This window comes from Haemaphysalis longicornis, unplaced genomic scaffold (genome assembly GCF_048455015.1).
Source record: "Haemaphysalis longicornis isolate Haplotype H1 unplaced genomic scaffold, Haemaphysalis longicornis Haplotype H1 scaffold_1, whole genome shotgun sequence".
Classification (NCBI taxonomy): Eukaryota; Metazoa; Arthropoda; class Arachnida; order Ixodida; family Ixodidae; genus Haemaphysalis; species Haemaphysalis longicornis.
This window is the reverse complement of record NW_027526203.1, coordinates 102,543,298-102,563,031: the sequence shown is the minus strand read 5'-3', so window position 1 is coordinate 102,563,031 and position 19,734 is coordinate 102,543,298. Positions and strand designations below refer to the sequence as shown.

General features: G+C 47.2%; 1 protein-coding gene across 1 annotated transcript in view; it reads left to right on the top strand.

Annotated features, from left to right (window-relative positions):
• Nucleotides 1-6,214: 6,214 nt before the first annotated feature.
• The window catches only part of LOC144144559 (protein ABHD1-like), a 69,513-nt gene continuing 55,993 nt past the window's right edge, over nucleotides 6,215-19,734 (top strand). Inside the window, exons 1-2 of the mRNA XM_077676093.1 lie at nucleotides 6,215-6,231; nucleotides 8,253-8,499. Of these exons, the coding sequence (XP_077532219.1) occupies nucleotides 6,215-6,231; nucleotides 8,253-8,499 (264 nt within the window). The remainder of the gene's footprint in view (nucleotides 6,232-8,252; nucleotides 8,500-19,734) is intronic.

The window sequence follows — 19,734 nt, the reverse complement described above, 5'->3', positions numbered from 1 at the left end:
TTTAAGTGTTACCGAAGCGCTTTGCTTTCACTTCACCCAACGGTGCAAGACGCTGCTGCTTTTAGCCCCCCCCCCCCCCCCTTCCACACACAAGCACCGCAAAACATCCGCAAAAAAAAAGCAACAGAAAAACGAGGTAGATTAAGCGCGTGTGCATTCCGTTTTAATTATTTTCTCCATCAATGCCGTATTCGTTGCATTCGGTGTCGGTTCTACTTAAAACTAACAAACCAACGATCGCACTTACGGGGGCGTTACTTAGTGGAGGGGAAGGCTGAGCCCCGCCGGCTACAAGCCCCCTTGGTAGAGAGAGAGGGGTGTCACTTGTGGTTCACCATTGCGTCGACTGGACTTCGAAAACTTGAACACGACTGTTGCCGCTCTCGTCACACTACCATATTCAATTTTTTTGCTCCTTATAATGGGAGAAAGCAATGTATGCCTGGGGTGTCCATGATATGCGCGACTTGAAGAGTTGATTCCCAATGGGGAGACTGAAGGCGAAGACAGAGCGATTCCTGGAGTGGGGGCGCCATCGGTATGACCGCTACGCGCGGAAGGGCATAGCCAGCAAAATATAGTGGCCATTTTGTTCTCACCGGCTTTTTGGGTGGCTTTTTGTTGCACATTATAGAGGTTGCGTGAGCTCCTGGTGAATGTAAAGCTTTTTCCGGTAGCACTGTGGTGAGGCTTCGGAGACCGTGACCTCCGCCACACCTGTAGGATTTTCAGGGGAAACCAAAAATAATATGACTGAAAAAGAAATCTGGTCGAGATTCGAGCGTGCAGGCGGGAAGGGAGGGGGGCTAGGACATAGAATTAAAATGTGGTGAATGTAGGCATGTAAACAAAAAATGAAGGTTGGTTTTCCCGAACAGGATGGGTGGAATTTGTATGCACAACCCGTACGCCATTAATCAATATTTAGGACATTAGAAGCTGCAGCTGTTTTCAAGAAGGCCCGTTCTTCCTTCACGACAATATCCTAGACCAGTGTTCGCAAATTCATTTTAGCAAGGCAGCCCAGCCTACGTAATACCCTTCATTAGGTTTTCTGCATTCTGGGGGGCTAGCTAATGTTTACGTTTTAGATATTGAGAGTGTGCATGTAATTTATGTAATTTTGGGGGTGTGTAAATTTAAAAAAATACAAAAAAGGCATTGGACCATCGTAAACACCGGTCTTAGCTAAAAAAGAGCGAATATAAATTAACAACCAATCGTAAATGAAAAAAAAAACGTGTGCTAAAGAATTCAATCGGCTGCATAACAGGTGTCCCCAGGAATAGGTATTAAATAAAAATATATAAATGTAGAATTTCTAAAAATACCTGGCAAAGATCAAACATGGCATCAATCAATAAATAAATTCACTGCTCCAGATTGTTGTCCATAACCCACGTTAAGCGGAAATAAAAATAGAACGACTCTCGCAAACAGGCAAGCACCGGATAATTTGGTCGCCGAAAAGTTTGCGCACCGAATTGTCCGTACACCGAAATGTCCGAGCACCGAAACGCCCGTACGCCAATATGTCTGTACACCGGAATGTCCGCACACCGAAATTTCCACACCGAAACATCCTGCACCGAAATGTCCTAGCGCCGCCTGGAGTTTGTCCGGTGCCCCCTGAAAAAATTCTCCTAGGAGATTTTCTTTTGATTATTTTTATCTCCAGATAATCTACTGCTGGCGGTGTTAATATTCGTATAATATACGTAGTTCGATGTGAGTTTTAAACTTCTCACTTAATTTTGCCCCAGTATTATCCGAAACTATATTTTAATTTAAAAACCTAATTGTAACGTTAATGTAACGACACGTTCCAATTTTTGAAGTGGAACTGGAACGCGTTCCTTTCGCAATAAAGGAACTTGTAACGGGAACTCGTTTCAAAATTGGGAAGGAACGAGGAACGAGCTTTCGTTCCTATTTTAGAGGAACGTGTACAACACTGTTCATATGTAAGGACACATAAATTGGATATCTCAGGACGCCTAAGCGTCAGGAAGAATTTTAGAAAAAAGAGAGAGGATATTAGTGTCGTATCATGATTTTCAGGTTCAGGGGTTTATAAGGCAAAACTATGGAACACCTTTTCTTAAAAATGTCTACTAGTAACTACAAACGAGGAAAACGAGTTTGCATCTCATAATCTAGAGGGGCAATGAGCGATTAAAAAATACATCTTTGCCTTTCTCATTCATTTCGGGCGTATTTTTGCAAAAAGCCCCTCTTATCAAACCCGAATGCCACACAAGTACTGAAAGAGTAACTAAACCCTTACAGTGAGATATGCAAGACAGAGAGCCTTTTTCTCGGTGAAAAAGGTGTCTGCTCAGGTATTCTTGATCCTTGGTGGCAGGACGGGCCGGTGCCACCAGTTGCTTATTGCCAGTGCGATCGGTGTTGGGAAGCAGGTTTTCCCACTGCTCAAATAACGGGCAGGGTCGAAGGTAAGGCTTAGTTCCGAACTATGAAGACTGTAGGTCTTGTCCGGGATAGACATTGAAGAGTTTACTCAGTAGTTCAAACGGGCAGTTCTCTTTACACGCAAAAATGATAAGATGTCGAAGCCGCCGGCATGAAGCCAATATTTTTATATACCTCTAATACGTGTACTACAGGACGTTTTGATGAACATAAACGTAGACTGTTCTTTATGTGTGTCCCGAATCATCATTTCTCATATGTATTCAACATGCCACTTTTTCAACTTTACCTATATGAAAAAAATACTTCGAATAAGAGTAACGACCGTGCGTTGACCACCGCTATCACCGAGCGAACCCTGCGGTTATAATTTCGTCAGCATGACGATGTCACTTCGGAAACAGTTGAAAGTAGTAATGAATATTTCCTAGCGCAGCAACGAGAACAACACTACAGAAGAATGCGGACGCCACCGGCGCTACACATGAATTGAGTACTCCAAAAGAAAACATACAACCGTAAAATCACCGTGAGTCAAAAAAATCGCGCCAATCCACCCCGTGAATGTGGTTGGAAAGCAAAGCTGTAAACGGCACCCATAACGATTACTCATGCGACGTTACTTAAAATCACTCACATCGCTCTACAAATAGTAAAACCAGAGAGAAGTGAAATGCACTTAACCACACCATTTATTACTTCAAAGAGATATTCTTGGTAAGGTTACATCAATGCATGATGCATGAACGGTATTTGGTTGAGTTCTATTGGTGTAGCACAAGAGTGGAAACTTTTTTTATAAAATTAAAAGGAAGCTCCAGCCCGGTGTTAGACGATCTGACTTTCCGTCTCTGCGCCGCGGACGGAGGCGACGAGACTTGCGGCTGAGAAGGAGGAGGAAGAAATACTTCTGTTTAGATTTCTGAACGGCCCAGAGTGCAGCCTTGTGGAGTGATTCCTTCTTCTGTGGGGCCCATATGCAGTCCGCGCGGCCTGTGTTCTGTCCACCCGCTGAAGCTGGGTAGGTAGAGAGGGCCTGGACAGCAGCATCTCCCATTGCTCTTGTTGGGTAGTTGACGGAAAGAGAGGAGGGTGCTGAGGGCTAAAGTCGCACACCCCGATTACGGGGCGGAGTATTCCTACTTCTGAGAAAATTTTACATTCAGCGTCGTAGCGGTTCGGATGCATTACGTGTAGACGCGTAGGATGTGGGAAGGAGCTCGGATTGTATGAGCCGTAGGGTTCTCTCTGGAAAGGTCAGGGTAAGGCGAAGATACCGTCTGTCTCAGAAGGCGATAATGCTGGATTATCTCCCTGGACGTGACAAGCGGGTGACTGTCCTCGTGCAGCTCCATTGCACGGGAGGTAAAAGCGCAGGCTTGTTGGGTGGGCGTATTTGTTGCCCTCCATTGAAGCGTGAGGCGGTGTCCAGATGAGCTGAATGGAACCGTTTGGGGAGTGGTTTTTTAGCACGCACAGTGCAGGTCAGGACACCCAACCCGACTGGTAATTCCAGTAGGCTTGCTGGGAATCGGTGACTATCATCTGAACCCCTGGTTGAGTAAGAGCCAAGGTGATGGCTGCCTCTTCTGCTGCCGTAATTTGTTGGGTCCTAAGCGAGGTACACGCAAGGAGGTTGGTTCTGGAAGAAGCCACGATGATGACGTATTGCTGCCCCTGATGTTTGGAGGAATCTGTGTAGATAACTGCATGATCCCCTCCGAGGGTGGTGTTTAGCACTTGAGCCCGTGCTTTTCGGTGACCCTCTTCATGTGAGGGGTTCATATTTCTAAGCAAAGGGAGCATCTTTAGTTTTAGTCGCCAAGAGTCTGGGAGTACGTCAAGCTGAGTGACATTCTGGGCTGCCCAGCCTATCTGGTAAAGCATGCGGTTACCCATCGCAGTTCTGAGTCGGACCTTCTGGTTAGAAAGATGGCCTTCTATCAGCTCTTCCACCGTGTTGTGGAGCCGCATGCTAAGCAGCCTCTGTGTGGACGCACTAATGACAAAACCAATGGCCTGCTCGACCGCCTTTGTAATCATTATATAAAGCATCTGTATGCCTTCCTTGTCGAGAAGAAGGTAGGGGTTTGTCGTAAGTAACTCTCGAGAGGACAAAAGCTTCAATTAATCGAAAGGTACCTGATTCTTTTAGGCCTCGCTTCTTAGTGGCAACTCGTCTGATCATGTGTATGATTAGATAAATGCTGTTTTTGAGGCGCTGCAAGGAGACGCACTCGTGGTGTTGGCCTGGAAATGTAGGCCCAGGATCTTGATGCTGGGGTTTCGAGTGAACCCCTGGCCATCAAGGAGTATTTGAATGTATTCCTTAGTTTGGCGTGAGGGCGGACGACAAGGAGCTGTGATTGTTTACGTGAACACTGGAGGCCACAGGCTTTATAGCACATTGGCGGACTAGAAGTGAGATGCCATGCATTTTTGTGAGCTTCCTTAAAGTTTTGTAACTCTTAGCACATGAGCAAGGTGCGCACAGGGCCGCTAGACGGGCGTGAGTGGTCGTGTGACGCTTTCACGTGGCATTCAGCGAGAAGGCAGGGGGTAAACCCGTAGATGTGCTTGGTGAGTACACCACCTGTCTTCCCAGTCTTCGCGTGGGCTCGTAGCTAAATCGGTAAGACAGCGGGATTTCGCTTTTTAGTCTATTAGTTCCAGGTTCGATTCCCGGCGGTGCCAGTAAATTCTTTTATTTGTTCGCTGGAGTTTTCTGGTGACACCAACGGTCGCGAAAGACCCCTTGGGGGGTAGAGGTAAAAAGCTTTGCTTTAAAACACGTGCTTCTGGCAACATCACATTACTATGCTGAAAGTTTCTGAAGATAATCAAATTCTTTCTTGACAGTGCCAGTGAAGGGGTTTTACATATCTTTCAGACTTACTGCTAATTCAATGCGCTTCGAATATTTCTCTATCTCTGAGCGCGAAAGCTGCGCAAGACGAGTGTTTGTTTTCAAACTCTTGGGCAGACATACAGCGGCTGCCATGATAAGCCACACATCCGGCCTCCGCAACTGACTGTACCACTGCTTATTGACCTCGCAGTCGGCCACGCACACACGGACTTGTTCGGCCACTAGGCATTTGCGACCACATCGTAGTATCTTGTACACCACACCAACCTTCCAGTCGATGAACCGAACTGCGCGCTTTTACGGAGAAGCTGTATGTGGTTAGGATCCAGGCCTTCTCTCCTGTAGGCGGCGATTTACACGCCACCATCCTGCACTTCAGCCCGGTCATTGCCTGATGGAGGCGAAAAGCGAAAATGCCCGTGTGGTCCAGATTTCGGCGCACTTTGAAGAACCCCAGGTGGTTAAAATTAATCCGGAGCCATCCGCTACGGCGCACCTCATCGCCTGTGAAGCCTCATTATCAATCAATCATTCCTCGCTATTACCGTCGTCTCTTTCACACCTGTTAAATCCCTCGCCACCTCCGACGCCTCTTTCGAAAGTTGAAAATAGGCTGATAACGGCGCTGGCGCAGTTATCAGCAGTTACATTTTTAACTCGCTATGGGACGGCCCCGTGTCATTCGGAAAGAGGAGGGTGAGCGGGAATTGAAGGAGTGTAGCCGCTCACAGAAGCGGCAATTTCCGCGAAAACCACGGAAAGCCTTTGCCTCAGAACGTAGAGCCGCCGCCTTAAGTTTCACCTCGTCGAGTAGCTGCGAATCCCAACCGGATGAAGAGCCACTTGCCTTCATAAAACGTTGACGTGAGCTGACCTGCACGCACAAACAGGCTTCACGCGCTCACGGTTGTCATGGCTGTCGTGCTACGGTAAGATTTCATGGTCGACGTCTTACTTCTCATGGGACCTGACTGCGGTCCTCCGTAGTCGAGCGGTTTGGGTTGGTGTGTAAGACAGACAGTATGACGCCTACAGCAGGGGAGGGAAACAGACAGCTCCATATTTGTCGGCCAGAATAAAACTCGGGTCCTCCCAACTTTCATGCAGCTAATACGCTGGGAATTATTGTTCCAGAAGTGACAAACAAACGTGGTTTGTCTTGTCCACTCCTGACACTGCGCAAAGCTCCGCTGCTCATCCTTCTCCACAAAGTGGAAGGGGGCTTTTCTTTTCCGGCTAGCTTGTGAACACCAACATCTTCTGAAGTAAGCCAGACACTTGTAGCAGGACCAAATATGTATTATCAAATTCTCAAATGGTAGAGATTACTCGAACAATTTAGGGGGAATTACTCCCTCTGTATGGAATTTTAAAGCAGTTTCCAAGATCGTGCAGTTTTAGAGTAATGCTTCTTGACTGCGCAGAATCCCCTATTTGCTTTGCCTGTAGCGCGCAGAAAAGAGTGCACGTCATACTCCAAACAATTGAGATAATTTGCGACGGCGGTTATTTCCTTCATTTTTCGTCTACCGCACAGAGCCAAGTTTATGCATTCGCCTCGGCAAGATGCGTCTATAGCGTACAGCTATAGTATATCTCCCTAGGACACGTAAGTGCGCTCCGGCCGTATGTATCTGCGCACCTATGACTGTGTGTGGGTGTGCGCGCGGAACGAGTACACCTATCGCCTATCTAAATTTTTAAGTGCGAATGCACTTCTTAAGCGAGCCTGAAGCGTTCGCCGCCGTCCGCATTCCGCCGCCGTCCGCATAGCAACATCTGCGGGTGCGCACGCTCCTCGTCTTCCTTGGTAACCGGGGGAGATGGGCGCGCGCTGCCTGGCCGCTGACATGGCACATACCCACGTGGGGGATTGGCCAGGAATCTCCTCGTCTTCCTTGGCAACGGGGGGAGATGGGCGCGCGCTGCCTGGCCGCTGAAATGGCACATACCCACGTGGGGGATTGGCCAGGAATCGGGCGTGAGAAGGGCTAATGCACCCGCTTAAAGGAGTACTGACACGAAATTTCAAAGCTGAGATCCGCTCTAGCAATCAAGTACAACGACAACACAAATAGGTGTCTGTGAATAAATGTATCTTTCTTTCTTTGTAGTTGTGTGTGTGTGTGATCTCTCTTTCGCGAACATTACCGAACCGCGCAAATTCAACTCGTGCATTCGCACTTTCACATTCTTCCCCTCGGGGAAATGAGGGGACTTTTTTAGCCTTCGTATTGCTAACTAAGAGAGATTAGCCAGATTTAAATTTTTTTGAGATCCTCTGTTCGCTGTCAGCGACTACGCAACGATAGATCGCTTCAGTCCGACGTGTACGAACATGAAGACATTTTTATTTTTTTTCTTTGTTTTTACCAGACATTTTCCGAAACTAGATTTTTTCACAGATGGGGCAAATCATGGCCAATTTCTTTTCCTGGAAAGTGTGGAGTCGTGAGCTGCGCGGTTATTTTAGTGTGGTCCGCTCAGTGGGAATTTTGAAAGAGGAAGTGTGGCGAACAACTGTGTCGTAAAAATTTAGGGATTCCTCTGTACCACATTCCAGGTATTGTGACGAGCTCGTTTATGGCAATGCTTCTGCGTGGAGTAGTGATTACAAGTTACGAGCCATGGGGTTGTGTCTTTGTTGCACGATTGGTGCGATACATTTAGATTAAACGTTTTTGTGTTTTTCACTTTGCCTTGCGTAACCAGAATTTTGGTATTTTATAAAAGCTGCGGTAGACCATAGTGGCGTTCATCGACTAAGTATTGTAGTTGTTACCCTTTCTATCTGTCAGCCTTGATTGGTTCTTCGCCAACTTTCATTAATATTGTTCTGTTAATTCAATGCCTATGGTCACGGGCAGTTGTTTGTACGGCTGTACCGCACGTCCTCGTTGTTGCGTCCCGTCTCGGCCAATGCGCGTGTGAAAGTTTTTCTTTGCCGCAGCCCCACCAACATGCTGCCTCGCTTGAAGCTGCCCACCAACGGCGAGGTGCTTCTGTGCGTCTCGTGTGCCGTGTACGTGGTGTACTACATCCTGCTGGTGCAGCGCAAGCCTCGGCTGGTGTGCCGCAGCGGCCGCCTCCGCCGCTTCCTGCAGTCGCACATGGAGCACTTTGTCAAGTCGCACTACCGAGTTCCCGTTTGGTGCATCGGCGCCAACATGCAGGTCTTCCTGAGGAGACTCTACCAGGTGATCAGACCTAGTTTCCTCCAGGCTATGTGGCAAGGCTACTGCCACTCCGCTTCATTGTGCGCCATTTTCTCCCCGTGCGCAGTAACACCCGCTTCGTGACGTTCACGCCGACCCGCGGTGACCAGGTTACTCGAAATGTCTACGCCAGCTTAAAGGGACGCTCAGTGCTGTCTAAACAATCTCTTTTTACCTGAGCATATTAAAGCTGGAAATCCCTAGGCCACTCTGGGTGACCTTACGCGAATCCATATACTTAAAAAATCTACTAGAAAAGACTGTTTCCCTACCAAATCTTCCTCGTGGATATCTTCTGACATTTCCTATGACACGTGCAGTTGGTTTTTCTTTTATGTTTTTTATAGGTTTCACCGCGGCTCGCCGTTCAGAACAGACACAATGGCTGACCCGAACTGCTAACCTGCCGTTGGAAATTGAGCCGAAGCGAAAGCTTTTCCCATACGTGATTTCAGCCGTGGTGAATGTGCATCTACTCTCTTAGCTTGAAATACGTACGGAGCGGTGAGACCACAGCGTATGCGATCCTTTCTTGCTTTGTGCCGCTCCGCTGACTTCGCCTCAGTAGACCTCAGGCTGAATTTGCGTGTGATACTGGCACGATTGCAAAAAGTGTAAGGTCGGTTATGTAAGAGCAGAATTACGGAACATATTATATCCAATCAAATTAGATCAGGAGGAGCAGTTCTCGTTTTTGGTAAAGCGTAAAACCACAGTATTAGAAGCACTTTCGGTGCAGGATGAACACGCACACAGCATGCATCTGCCATAGCGTTTACTGCCTTAAAGGGACACTGAAGTGCTTTGTAAACAATGCGGGATTACGAGCGCAAACTGTAGTCCGGAGTCCCTGGGCCCTGTTTCGACCACTCTGTGCGCGTTTACGCGAATTTATTTAGTAGAAAAATCAATTCGAAAATGCTGTCCTCCTCTCTTTACGCTCGCCCATTTTCTGTGGCGTTTTCGTGTGACGTCAGCAGGAGAGGAGCTGACAATTGGCTGCGCTACTGCACGGCTCGCCGACCTTCCGGGACCGAGTCAGTCGGCCGCCGACGGGTCGTCGCAATTCGTTCGATCAGTTGAAACTAAGCCACAACACGTTTGGAGTGGAAGAATGCGCCTTTCTTTACTTCGTTAGTTTGTACACTGTATCTAGCTCCAAGTCAAGGTCGCTTCACACAAGCGCTGCACAAGCGCACATGCGACGCTTCGCTGACTGGTACGCCAGTAGGAAAATATAAGGCCTCTTGAAGGGGGAGAAGAGCGAGCGAAGTCAATATAGGTACTAAGGAAATAAAATCAACTGATATTTTTACCGTACAGCGTAAAACTAGGGTGCGGGAAGCACTTTTTTGCGCTTGGCGAACAAGCAGAGCGGTCAGGAGCACGACTACGCATCTGCGAACGCTTTCCCGTCTACGAAATGCAATTGCTAGACGTGAGCTATTGTGGAAACTCGGGGGACGCTTACTGCACGAGCGCAATACAACAAATAGTCACCTAAGCTGCTTAAAATACTGAAACTAAATAAAAGTGTAAACTGATTATACATTATATACCTGATATTTTCCATTCCCGCCAGCGGCCCCCTGTGGCCTAGTCGTCTGGTGCGCTAGGTATGTCTCCGCCAGTGTTTTGCCAGTCACAAGTTCGAATCGCCGCGGGTACATGCTTTCTTTTTTTTTATGAGTTAACTTTTTCGTTTTTTGCCGATGTTTTCTATACTTAGTTCACCTTTTTTTGGGCCGCAACGTTCATTGCTCCACGAACTAGTCCACAGAACTCGCGCAGGCTGGCACTGCCGCGCTAGCGAGTTCTCGTTGGCGTGCTGTTGCCATAAGCACCGACTGCTTGCGGGCAGTGGGCACAGGCCAGAATCAACAGACCCTTGGCCTGGTGCGAACACGATTTTTACGATACAGGCATGAGCGAGGCAAGCTCCAAATATGGGGGAAAAGCGCATGCATTTGAGCGTCTGCGGGGACGCGGAGGGCGTTCATGCACTGCGTAGGCCTCAGATAGTGAATGCTACGATTCCAAGCCGTCCTGGGAGGCTTATCTTATGCATTTTACAGCCGACAACATGGCAGAAGCGCGGTACTACGATAACTGGGATATTGAGAATGCCCATCCAACGACGCCATCGAATGTCAAACATGTTGTTTTACAGACCGAAACCGAAACCGAAACTTGTTTGATTGCTAACCTTGGGCATCGTCCAATCACGGCGCCCCCTCCTCCCAACGTCACAGCTTAGTTTGTGCGACCGCCGCAAACCGCGCATGGTAGTTTTTCTTCTTTCGCGCTTTGTAAAATAATTACCGATTTGTCAACCGGATAAACTATTAAAAGTGTGCTAATTTGAGCCAGTCTACACAGTGCAAGCAAAAACGGGAGCTTGACAAATTCACTTCAGTGTCCCTTTAAGACGAATTGGGCATGAAAGTCAGCACTACAAAAAGTTATTTTACGTATAACCAAAAAACAAAACACCCTAAATTTTGTGTACAAAATTAAAAACACCTGAATGGAGGAGGTTAGTAAGTTTAAATACCTGGGTGTAGTATTGAACTCTATATTACATCGGAACAACGACGTTCGTCATGTAACTTCTTCAGCGCTAAAAAAACTTGGTCTTTTACGGCATAAGCTTTGAGGTACGCCTAGTAACGTTACGCTTTTAGAGTGCAATTCTATAATTAGGCCTGTTGTAGCAGTGGTTTGGGACCCATACACGAACAAAAATATTAACGAATTGGAGAAGGTTGAGAGGAGGGCTGTTCGTTTCATTTGTAATAAGCATGAATTAAATTATTCTCCGTCATGTATCATTGCATTCAACAAAATCCAACAGCTACAAACTAGACCCCAAATTGCCGGCGTACCTTTTCTAGAATCTCGAATTAAGTGTAAGACTGGATTATCACCCACTCCATTCATTAGTCCATTAGCCACGAGGAAAACGCGACACACACATAGCCATAGTTCATCCCCATACTTTTCCCGAACAAATGCTTTTAAGTTTTCATACTTTCCACGCACGGTGAACGATTGGAACAAATTGCCAGAAAGCATTTTTAGCAGAAATTTCACGAAAGCCCTACACAAACATTTCAGTAACTTTTAATTACAGACGTTTAGGATTTTAGCGACCCTTCTCTAATTTGTACTCGATTACCCCGTTTTCTAGTTTTATTTGGATTGTAAACCCTGTTATGCTGTAGGGAAATTTAAATTTCACCGTGGCCTGTTTATTTCGCATGTCTGCAGGCGAATTCTTGGTTGATGTTACTTCATTGTTTTTATTGCATTGTAGAGTCTTGCATTGTATGTGCATGTACATTCTTTTTTTGTTTTTCCCGTCCTGCGTGGACCATTTACTTGGTCTGCAGTATTATGTAAATCAAATAACGTGGTTGCTGGTGATCAAGCATTAGTGAGGTTACGGGAGAAGCTTACTGCAGAGCGTTATGCAAGAAATTCCCAGTTTAGCAGCTCGGAATGCGGCGATCGACTGAACAAACAGCAACGTTTGACGCTTGACATCCTTGGTATTTCCGAATGCCCTCGCGTGATTTGCGAGCTGAGTTGTACAAAACTGTACGCGAAGACCGCAAGTTGCAATCCCGGGCAGTGTTTCTTTTATCTGGTTCTTTATGTAGTTTTTCTACTGCATTCAGGGGTTGCCTCTAATGAGGGAAGATAATACCGAGAGGAGCGGGGCGAACGTGGAAGGCGCGGATGAAATACATTGCACTTGAGCGTGTCCGATGACGCGGAAAAACTTGAGCCACTGAGAACACCTCGGCTCGTCCTTTGGCGCCCACTGCTACCGCACTTCCTCATCCCCAGTGCCCCGACCGGTGTTTGCGAGCCGACCTGTGTTTGCGAGCTTACGGGATAAATGACTAAAATATGGTTAATTTGAGCCGGTCTCGCTCTACCGACACCAAGAGAAGTTTGAAAATTTCATTAATGGGTCCCTTTAATATAGCAGTGCCGTAATCGCTCCTGTCAATTGTCGTGAGCGCTTGCAATAGGCGTTACAAAGGTAAAACATAAAGTTGCCTTAAGTGTTTAACTCTAATGCGAAAACGCTTGTGCGCGCATTACGGGTGAAGGGCCAGATACTTGGGGCGAGTTACAGCGCTGCGTATCTAGCGAATGCCTTATTTCCCCGCGTACAATGGTTCTAGGCATACATACACCTCGCTTTCTTTAAAGGGACACTGAAGTGATTTACATTGCGGGATTACTAGCGCAAATTGTAGTCCGGAGTCTCTAGGCTATCTTGTGACCACTCTCGCTGCGTTTACGCTACTTTATTCAGTAAAAAAGTCAATTCGAAAATGCTGTCCTGGTCTCCGCATCCTCCTTGCCGATTTCCTATGACGTTTAGAATGACGTCAAAACGAGATGGCTTGGCTTGACTGCGCTACTGCACGGCTCACCGACTCCCCGACACAATCAGTCAGCCCAGCGCTTAGTCGGACGGCCGCCGGCGGGTCGCCGAAAATCGTTCGCTCAGCTGAAACTAAGCCACGACACGTATGTGCCTAGAAGATTGTGCCTTTACTTTGTGAGTTTGTAGACAGTAGTATGCCCTAAGTTCAAGTAGCTCCACACAAGCGCACATGCGACGTTTCGCTTACTGGTACGCTAGTAGAAATATCTAAGGCCAATTGAATGCGGCAGCGGAGTCGCTAACTTTATTATAGGTATACTAAGGAATGAAAATAAACAGAAACTTCTAAAGTACAGCGTAAAACCAGGACGCCGGAAGTACTCTTTTCCGTCAAAGGAATGCAGTCGGTAGACTTGTGGTATTGTGGGAAATTGGGGGATCCTTACTGCACAAGCGCTGTACAAGAAAAAGTCCTCTAAAGGGTGGTTTCTTTTCAGTCCGACAGAGCCCGACATGGCCCGACTGGGCCTGTCGTGCTCTGTCGGGGAGGCCCTGTCGGGCCAAGTTGGACGCCGAGGCCGAATTCGCTCGGCGAGCGAATTCATCCGGCTGAGCCGTCCGGCTGGGCCATCCGACTCGAGTTGGCTCCGCCCATCGGCCTTCAGCAACATGGCGGCGGCGAGCTGCGGGGACGGTGTGCGTCGCACAACTTGATTGTGATATGAAAACGAAAAGCACTTGCAGAAGTTACGACAGACCACCGCGGTCCTGAGTCGGTACTGTGATACGTGTTTATCGTTGGTCTATTTCAAATGTTCGCGCTTTGTGTGGAGCCTAGGGAGAAAAGGCACCAGTACCAGCGTCTGCAGAGTGGTGCGACGTGTTTTCGTTCTCTCTGAAGTGTGTAGAGATACGCTTGTCGCGCTCATCGCTAGCGCGAGACGACCGATAAGTCCAAATTCATCGTGGCCCCGCTCTCGCGCGCGCTCCGAGCTGTGAAAGTCTGTCTCCGCGCTTGGATCATCGATAACGTTCAAAATACGGTCACTGTGAGTGAAAGCAACGCGCAGTGGCGGTCAGCGCTTGTGTACAGTGCAAGTTTTTCATATCAAGTGTGTACGCCGTGCTGTTATGTTTTTGATGTGTCGAAGTTCGGCTCTCGCGATCAGCCGTGTGGGGTACGTCGCAGTTCTCCTGGAGTTGAATGTGTGTCTGTGAAGCTGCGGCGCCGCTAGCTCCGATACTGCAAGAAACACATCGCATCCGAGGGGTGCACCTTTTACATTACTTTCCCTGTGTATATCTGCGGAGTTGGTAGCGATGTGTGGCGGTGTTTCTGCGTTTTGAAATGTGAGGGTGTTTTCAGTGCTTTGGTGCCGCTGTTGGACTGCAGCGTTCCCATACCAGCGTCGTGAGTGCTCCGCTAGTTCGCCTATTCTAGTGACCGTGTGATGTGGTGGCAAGTGTGCTTTGTGCAGCAACTGCAGTGTGTGTCCAGGCTGTGCTTTTTTTTTTCGCGTTCAGCACTGCCTGGTTACGTGACGTGTGCTTCATGCGAGATGCTGTTTCCGTTTGGGACTAGTTTTCGTGGTCATTTCACTTGCAGCTGTTGCTTGTTTACGCATGCCGCGTATAGGCGGTAGGTAAAGCTTCCATGCACTACTATCCGAAAAAGTACCTTTACTAATGAAGCACATGGTTATTGTAATGTAATCATGCAGTCATGACATATTCCTGTGAGTAGTGTTTACACACCAGGTTCACAAAATGGTTTATATCATAAACCTTTTCAAATGCCCATTTACGCTGTTGTTATAGTTGTTTGCTTTAAGCCACACCAAAGTTGGCTATGTTGTGGTCTTCCCTAAACTCTTAAAATGCCAGCACTGTCAATCATCAGTGAACATTCTTAAAGCTGAGTTGGGGTAATTCGTGTTCCGTGGGCGGCACACGTGACTTATTTTGAGAATCCCTTTTTGCTTCCAACATATCCAGTATCGTTCAGCTTGATTAAGCTCGTCGGATATGAGGGGTGCCAATTTGCTGCTTTGTTGGTTGGTTCTAGCGATGAACTGAAAAACCCGAGCTGTGGCTCTGATTAGCTTTAAGATTTTGCCGTAGTGTTCCAGGTCGAGCACGCCCGACTCAGTAGGTGGCAATGTTGCCGCTGGCAATGATCTTGTTTTCTTCCTTTCCCCTAGTTCGATTTCACCGTATATCGCTTTTAGAACCACTCATTCCCAATATGCATGCGGGACAAATCCACAGTGCTTTACTCCGCTACAGTGCGTTTTTGGCCAGCTGCATGGCTGGGATCGCGCGTGCTGGATTTTCTCTTCCCGGATAATGTCTACATACGCACTTGTCCGCGAGGCGTTGAATTTTAGTGACTCGGTTGCGTGCGAACTGCTGCCAGCGGCTAACATCTTCATGAATACAATAGAGTGCTGTTGTTGAATCTGTCCGTGGGTAGATGTTTGATGGCTGTTGCTTGAGGGCTTCCAAAATATAGCCACACAATCGACCAGCGAGCAGGCATGCCATCAGTTCCAGTCTCGCCAGTGTAATTTCCTTGTCTGGTGCAACCCTTTGTTTGCTTACTAGAGTTGTCGATCTTGTACCGTTTTCACCCTCCAGGGTGAGGTAGGCAACTGCCTCGTATGCCATTGGACGGGTATCAGCAGAAATGTGAATGCAGTCCGCCCTCCCTCCATTTGTTTGTGACCTGTAGTACCGGGGTACTTGAACCTCAGGGAGATAGGGAGTCTGTCTAGCTACACCTTCCAGGCCACCATGCTGTTGTTAGGTAGCGTGTTGAGGTCGATGTTTTTACGCCACGCTTCGTGGAACAGGACCTTGGCATGGACAATGAAGGGAGAAAGCCCCCCCCCACACACACCCTCCCTTCCCAGTGGTTCAGGTTGAACCTCAGTGCAAACGACAAGACGCAGTACGATAGCAACAGGACACACGAAGCACTGCTTTGTCCTGTCGTTTACGCTAGGGTTCAACATGCTTACCAACACTTCCAAGTTTTCACGTTGCGCCCTAGTGGGTCACATATCCACGCCGTTGTTTGTATCATGGGCCAATGTGTGAATGGTTCTATGCCATGAATACAATCCATACATGGAGAGAATGTTAAGTGGTCGGCGCACGGGTCCCACGTACGTCGCAAAACCTTCAGCACACCCGACAAATAACAGAGATGCATGGTAGCCCGGGAGTCACGTTGAAATCACTGGCGTAGCATTTTACTGCTTCAAACATTTCAGTTGCATTTTCGTACAGCTTCACGGCAGCTTTCTCGCTTCCAGCTCCTGTGAGCACGTCATCCGTGTATGTCTCACAGTTTGAGGGTACTGCTCTTTGTTTAAGTGCTGTTGAAGCATTTCGGAAAGTAGAAATGGGTTAGCCATCACTCTGAAAGGGATGCAGGGCATACAGCAAGTCAAAACAGGTGAAAGTGGTACACCCAGTTTCGGTATTGCTTGAAACCACAGGAAACGCAATGCATCTTTGTCCACCGGTTTTATGCCAACCTTTAAAAATGTTTGTTTGATATCCGACCCTTGCGCCACTTGGTGTCTTCGGGAGTTCAGCAATAGGGTGTATGCAAACGGCTTTTGACCATGCAGCAATGCTACCTACACGACGGCCCCGACACCATATCCACGGTTGCATTCTGCTATGCAGGCAGCATGTTTCCCGATGCAAAACGTGGTTTGCGGCGTGGTGTTGGTAAGAACGTTCGCATGGGCAGTGTTTTTTTCTGCGTGATTCGTGGGTTTGCGAATGCCTTGTCACAAGGAGTAGTCAGCATTGTTTTTGTTTCGAAATTTCGGACTGTGCTGTTCACACTTCCGGAACCACAGATCCGAAAGCAGGCCGCACAACAAAAGCAAGCGTTTCGCTTTTTTTTTCTGTTTTGAAGTGGTAGCTAGAGCAGTGCTTGAAGATGATCTGACTTCATGCAACGAATTCGCAAAGAAGCTATCGATGATGGGTTTAATCAGTACCGAATCAGGCGTGCCCATTTCCTTTCAGGTGGAGACGACGGCCGTCAAAGCTTTCACCTCATACCTTGCACATGCTTGTAACACGATGTGTTAAGGTAGCCGGCATACTTTATCAATGAGGCTAACCCGACTGTGCATCCAGCCGCAGCCTTGTCTACTTCCAGTGTTTTTAGGTGAATACGTGTACATGAAATGCAACTTTTTTTCAGATAATTGTGGGCATCCAACTCTTTTGTCGTCTTCGAGTGCTCTTTAATGACCAAGCGCGTTCTGTGCTTATGCACTAAAGCTTGACGTTGGCTATACAATTTGACTACTTCAAAAACAGCGCAGAGATGAAGACTTATGGATTGACAAACTAGAGCAGTATGGTTTATCGCTTGTCTCTGCGCTGTTTTTGCAGTATTCAAAGCGTGTTCCATAATCTTGTTTTGCTTATAATTTCCACCTCGTCTACATAAAAAAAAAGCACTTGAAAATTATCGGTCGAATCTTTGTCGACTTGGCTGCACCTAATTTTATATTTATATGTCGTGATTGCTTCCACCCAGAATCTCTGCGTAATTGCTCACCGTCATTGGGAGCTTAGGTAGATGACAGTCACGTTCAACACACCAGAACACTGTTGCCAGAGCACCTCACCGTCTCTCGCACTCCCCAAGAAGCGCGCAGCATGTCTGGGTGGCTCGGTAAAGCCAGTGCCTCGTCCCGCATGCCGCCACCATATCAAATATCGTTGCAGCTTTGGGTGGAAAAATTTTCCTAACTCGAGACACGGTCCTTTGAAGCAACCCAAAAATAAGAAAATCAATGCATGGGGATCACACGGAGATAGTGTAAAGCGGACTACGTTATCAGCGCCTGTCCAACGGTTAGACAGGTGCGGACAGCGGTGCAGAGACCACTGCGCAATGTTTCAAGCATGTGACAAAGTGTGAGGTGAAAGTTTCAAGGCCCGTCGTTTCCACTTGAAACGAAACGGGTGCAACAGATTCAGTACTGATTAGTCCCATTATCGATAACTTCATTGTAAATTCATCGCATGAAGGCGGAATGTCGTCAAGCACTGCTTTATCCTAGGCTCCGAAGCAGCAAAAAAAAAAAAGAGCGACACGCTTGCTTTTGTCATGCGGCCTGCTTCGGATCTTCGGTTGTAGCAAGCGTGCACAGCGCAGTATGGAATTTCGACGAAAAAACAATGCTGACTACTACTTGTAACAAGTCATTCGCAAACCCACAAATCGGTCGAAAAAAAAAAACGCTGTCCACATGAACGTTCTTGCCAACACCACACTGCGAACCACATTTCACATCAGGAACGCCGCGGCCCATGCGGCAAAATGCAACCGTGCACATGGCATCGGTGCAGCTACGCCAATAGCACCACCACGCATTCAAAAGCCCATTGCATACGCCGATAGACTGACTAAATCGGAGATCAGGTTCAGTCCGCTTTCAAAGTTGTTGAAATATTTCGGTGAGTTACTGTGCGATGAGGCGTAAAAAACCACCTGAAGCTTGTGAGAGTAACCTGCAACAGCCTAGTGCAGCATGTAGTAAACGGCATCAGCTTCACTCGTACTGCCCGTAAGTTTTGCTATCCCTAGCTGGTCGTAGTTTCTGATCACAGCGTCGGTAGTCCTGACACAATTCTGGGGAGTTTAGAAAGTGCCTTATCAAGTGGTATAGTGACATTGGCTTCCAAGGAAGCGCCTTCTTCTAATGTCCATCCATTTGTTTGCTGGTCCCGCAAAACACAAAAAAATACAATAGAGGCGTGGAAATTTCTGAAATTTCAAACACTTTGCGAATGCTGTTTGCTATTCGATTTGCAACGCGCTTTTATCATTCAAAGTGCTGAATGTTTTCGAGTATTGAAAATTTGGGAATAATTGAGCAGTAAAAGTTGGCTCTGCCGCATAACATTCAAACTTTCTAGCTTCACTGCATGGCTTGCTCTCTTTCGTTGACTTTTTGCATGACGCTGAAGTTGTGCAAAAAAGCTTAACACGCGGTCATACTATCACACTTAAAAATAAATTAACAAGTGTATACCAACTGGTAGAGGTTTCAGAAGTGCCAAAGGTGGTGGCGGTCAAGACCATCGCTAATGACATCAAGGTTTTCCAGGCTTTAACACACCATTTGCTCACTTCTGATTTTTCTTCCACTCAGTTTTTATGTGTACCAACTTTCAGCCTTTTGTCCACCTGCTTGAGGGTCTAGCTTCATTCAACAGCAGAAGACCAGAAAATAAACTAAAAAAATCACTCCACAAAGTCAACACCCTCTTCCAAAACGCTTATGCAGAGGCTGGACGTGCTGCAGAATGCAGAACGCCCTTACTCTGTGAAAGAGAACATGTGTCATCTCTTGTGTCATCTCTTAGACGCAGCATGCAACCCAACACGAAACAGCGAAAAGAACTCTTATGCGATTGCTACAAAAAAACTTTTCAGAACTGAATCACTTTTGTGAACTGTAGCAGTCATGCTGACACTGCGCTACGGACAAAGGCTCTAGATTGGTCGACGTTCTATAACTTTGAGATCCTGAGATCTGTTATCCTACTACTGCCATTTTTTCAAATGTTCCTGATTTATTTCATTCTCCCTCTTATTCATTGTTTCTACGTACTCTTTCCACATTTTTGTTTTCATTTGCTGTGTTCACCCTATCTGACGCAGCAAGCAACGCCATCTGTGGAGCTAATGTCTTCAGTATTCATTAAAGCTTTCTCTTTCCCAAATCATTTATCTAACATCACTATCATCATCTGGAAGGCTCCTACGC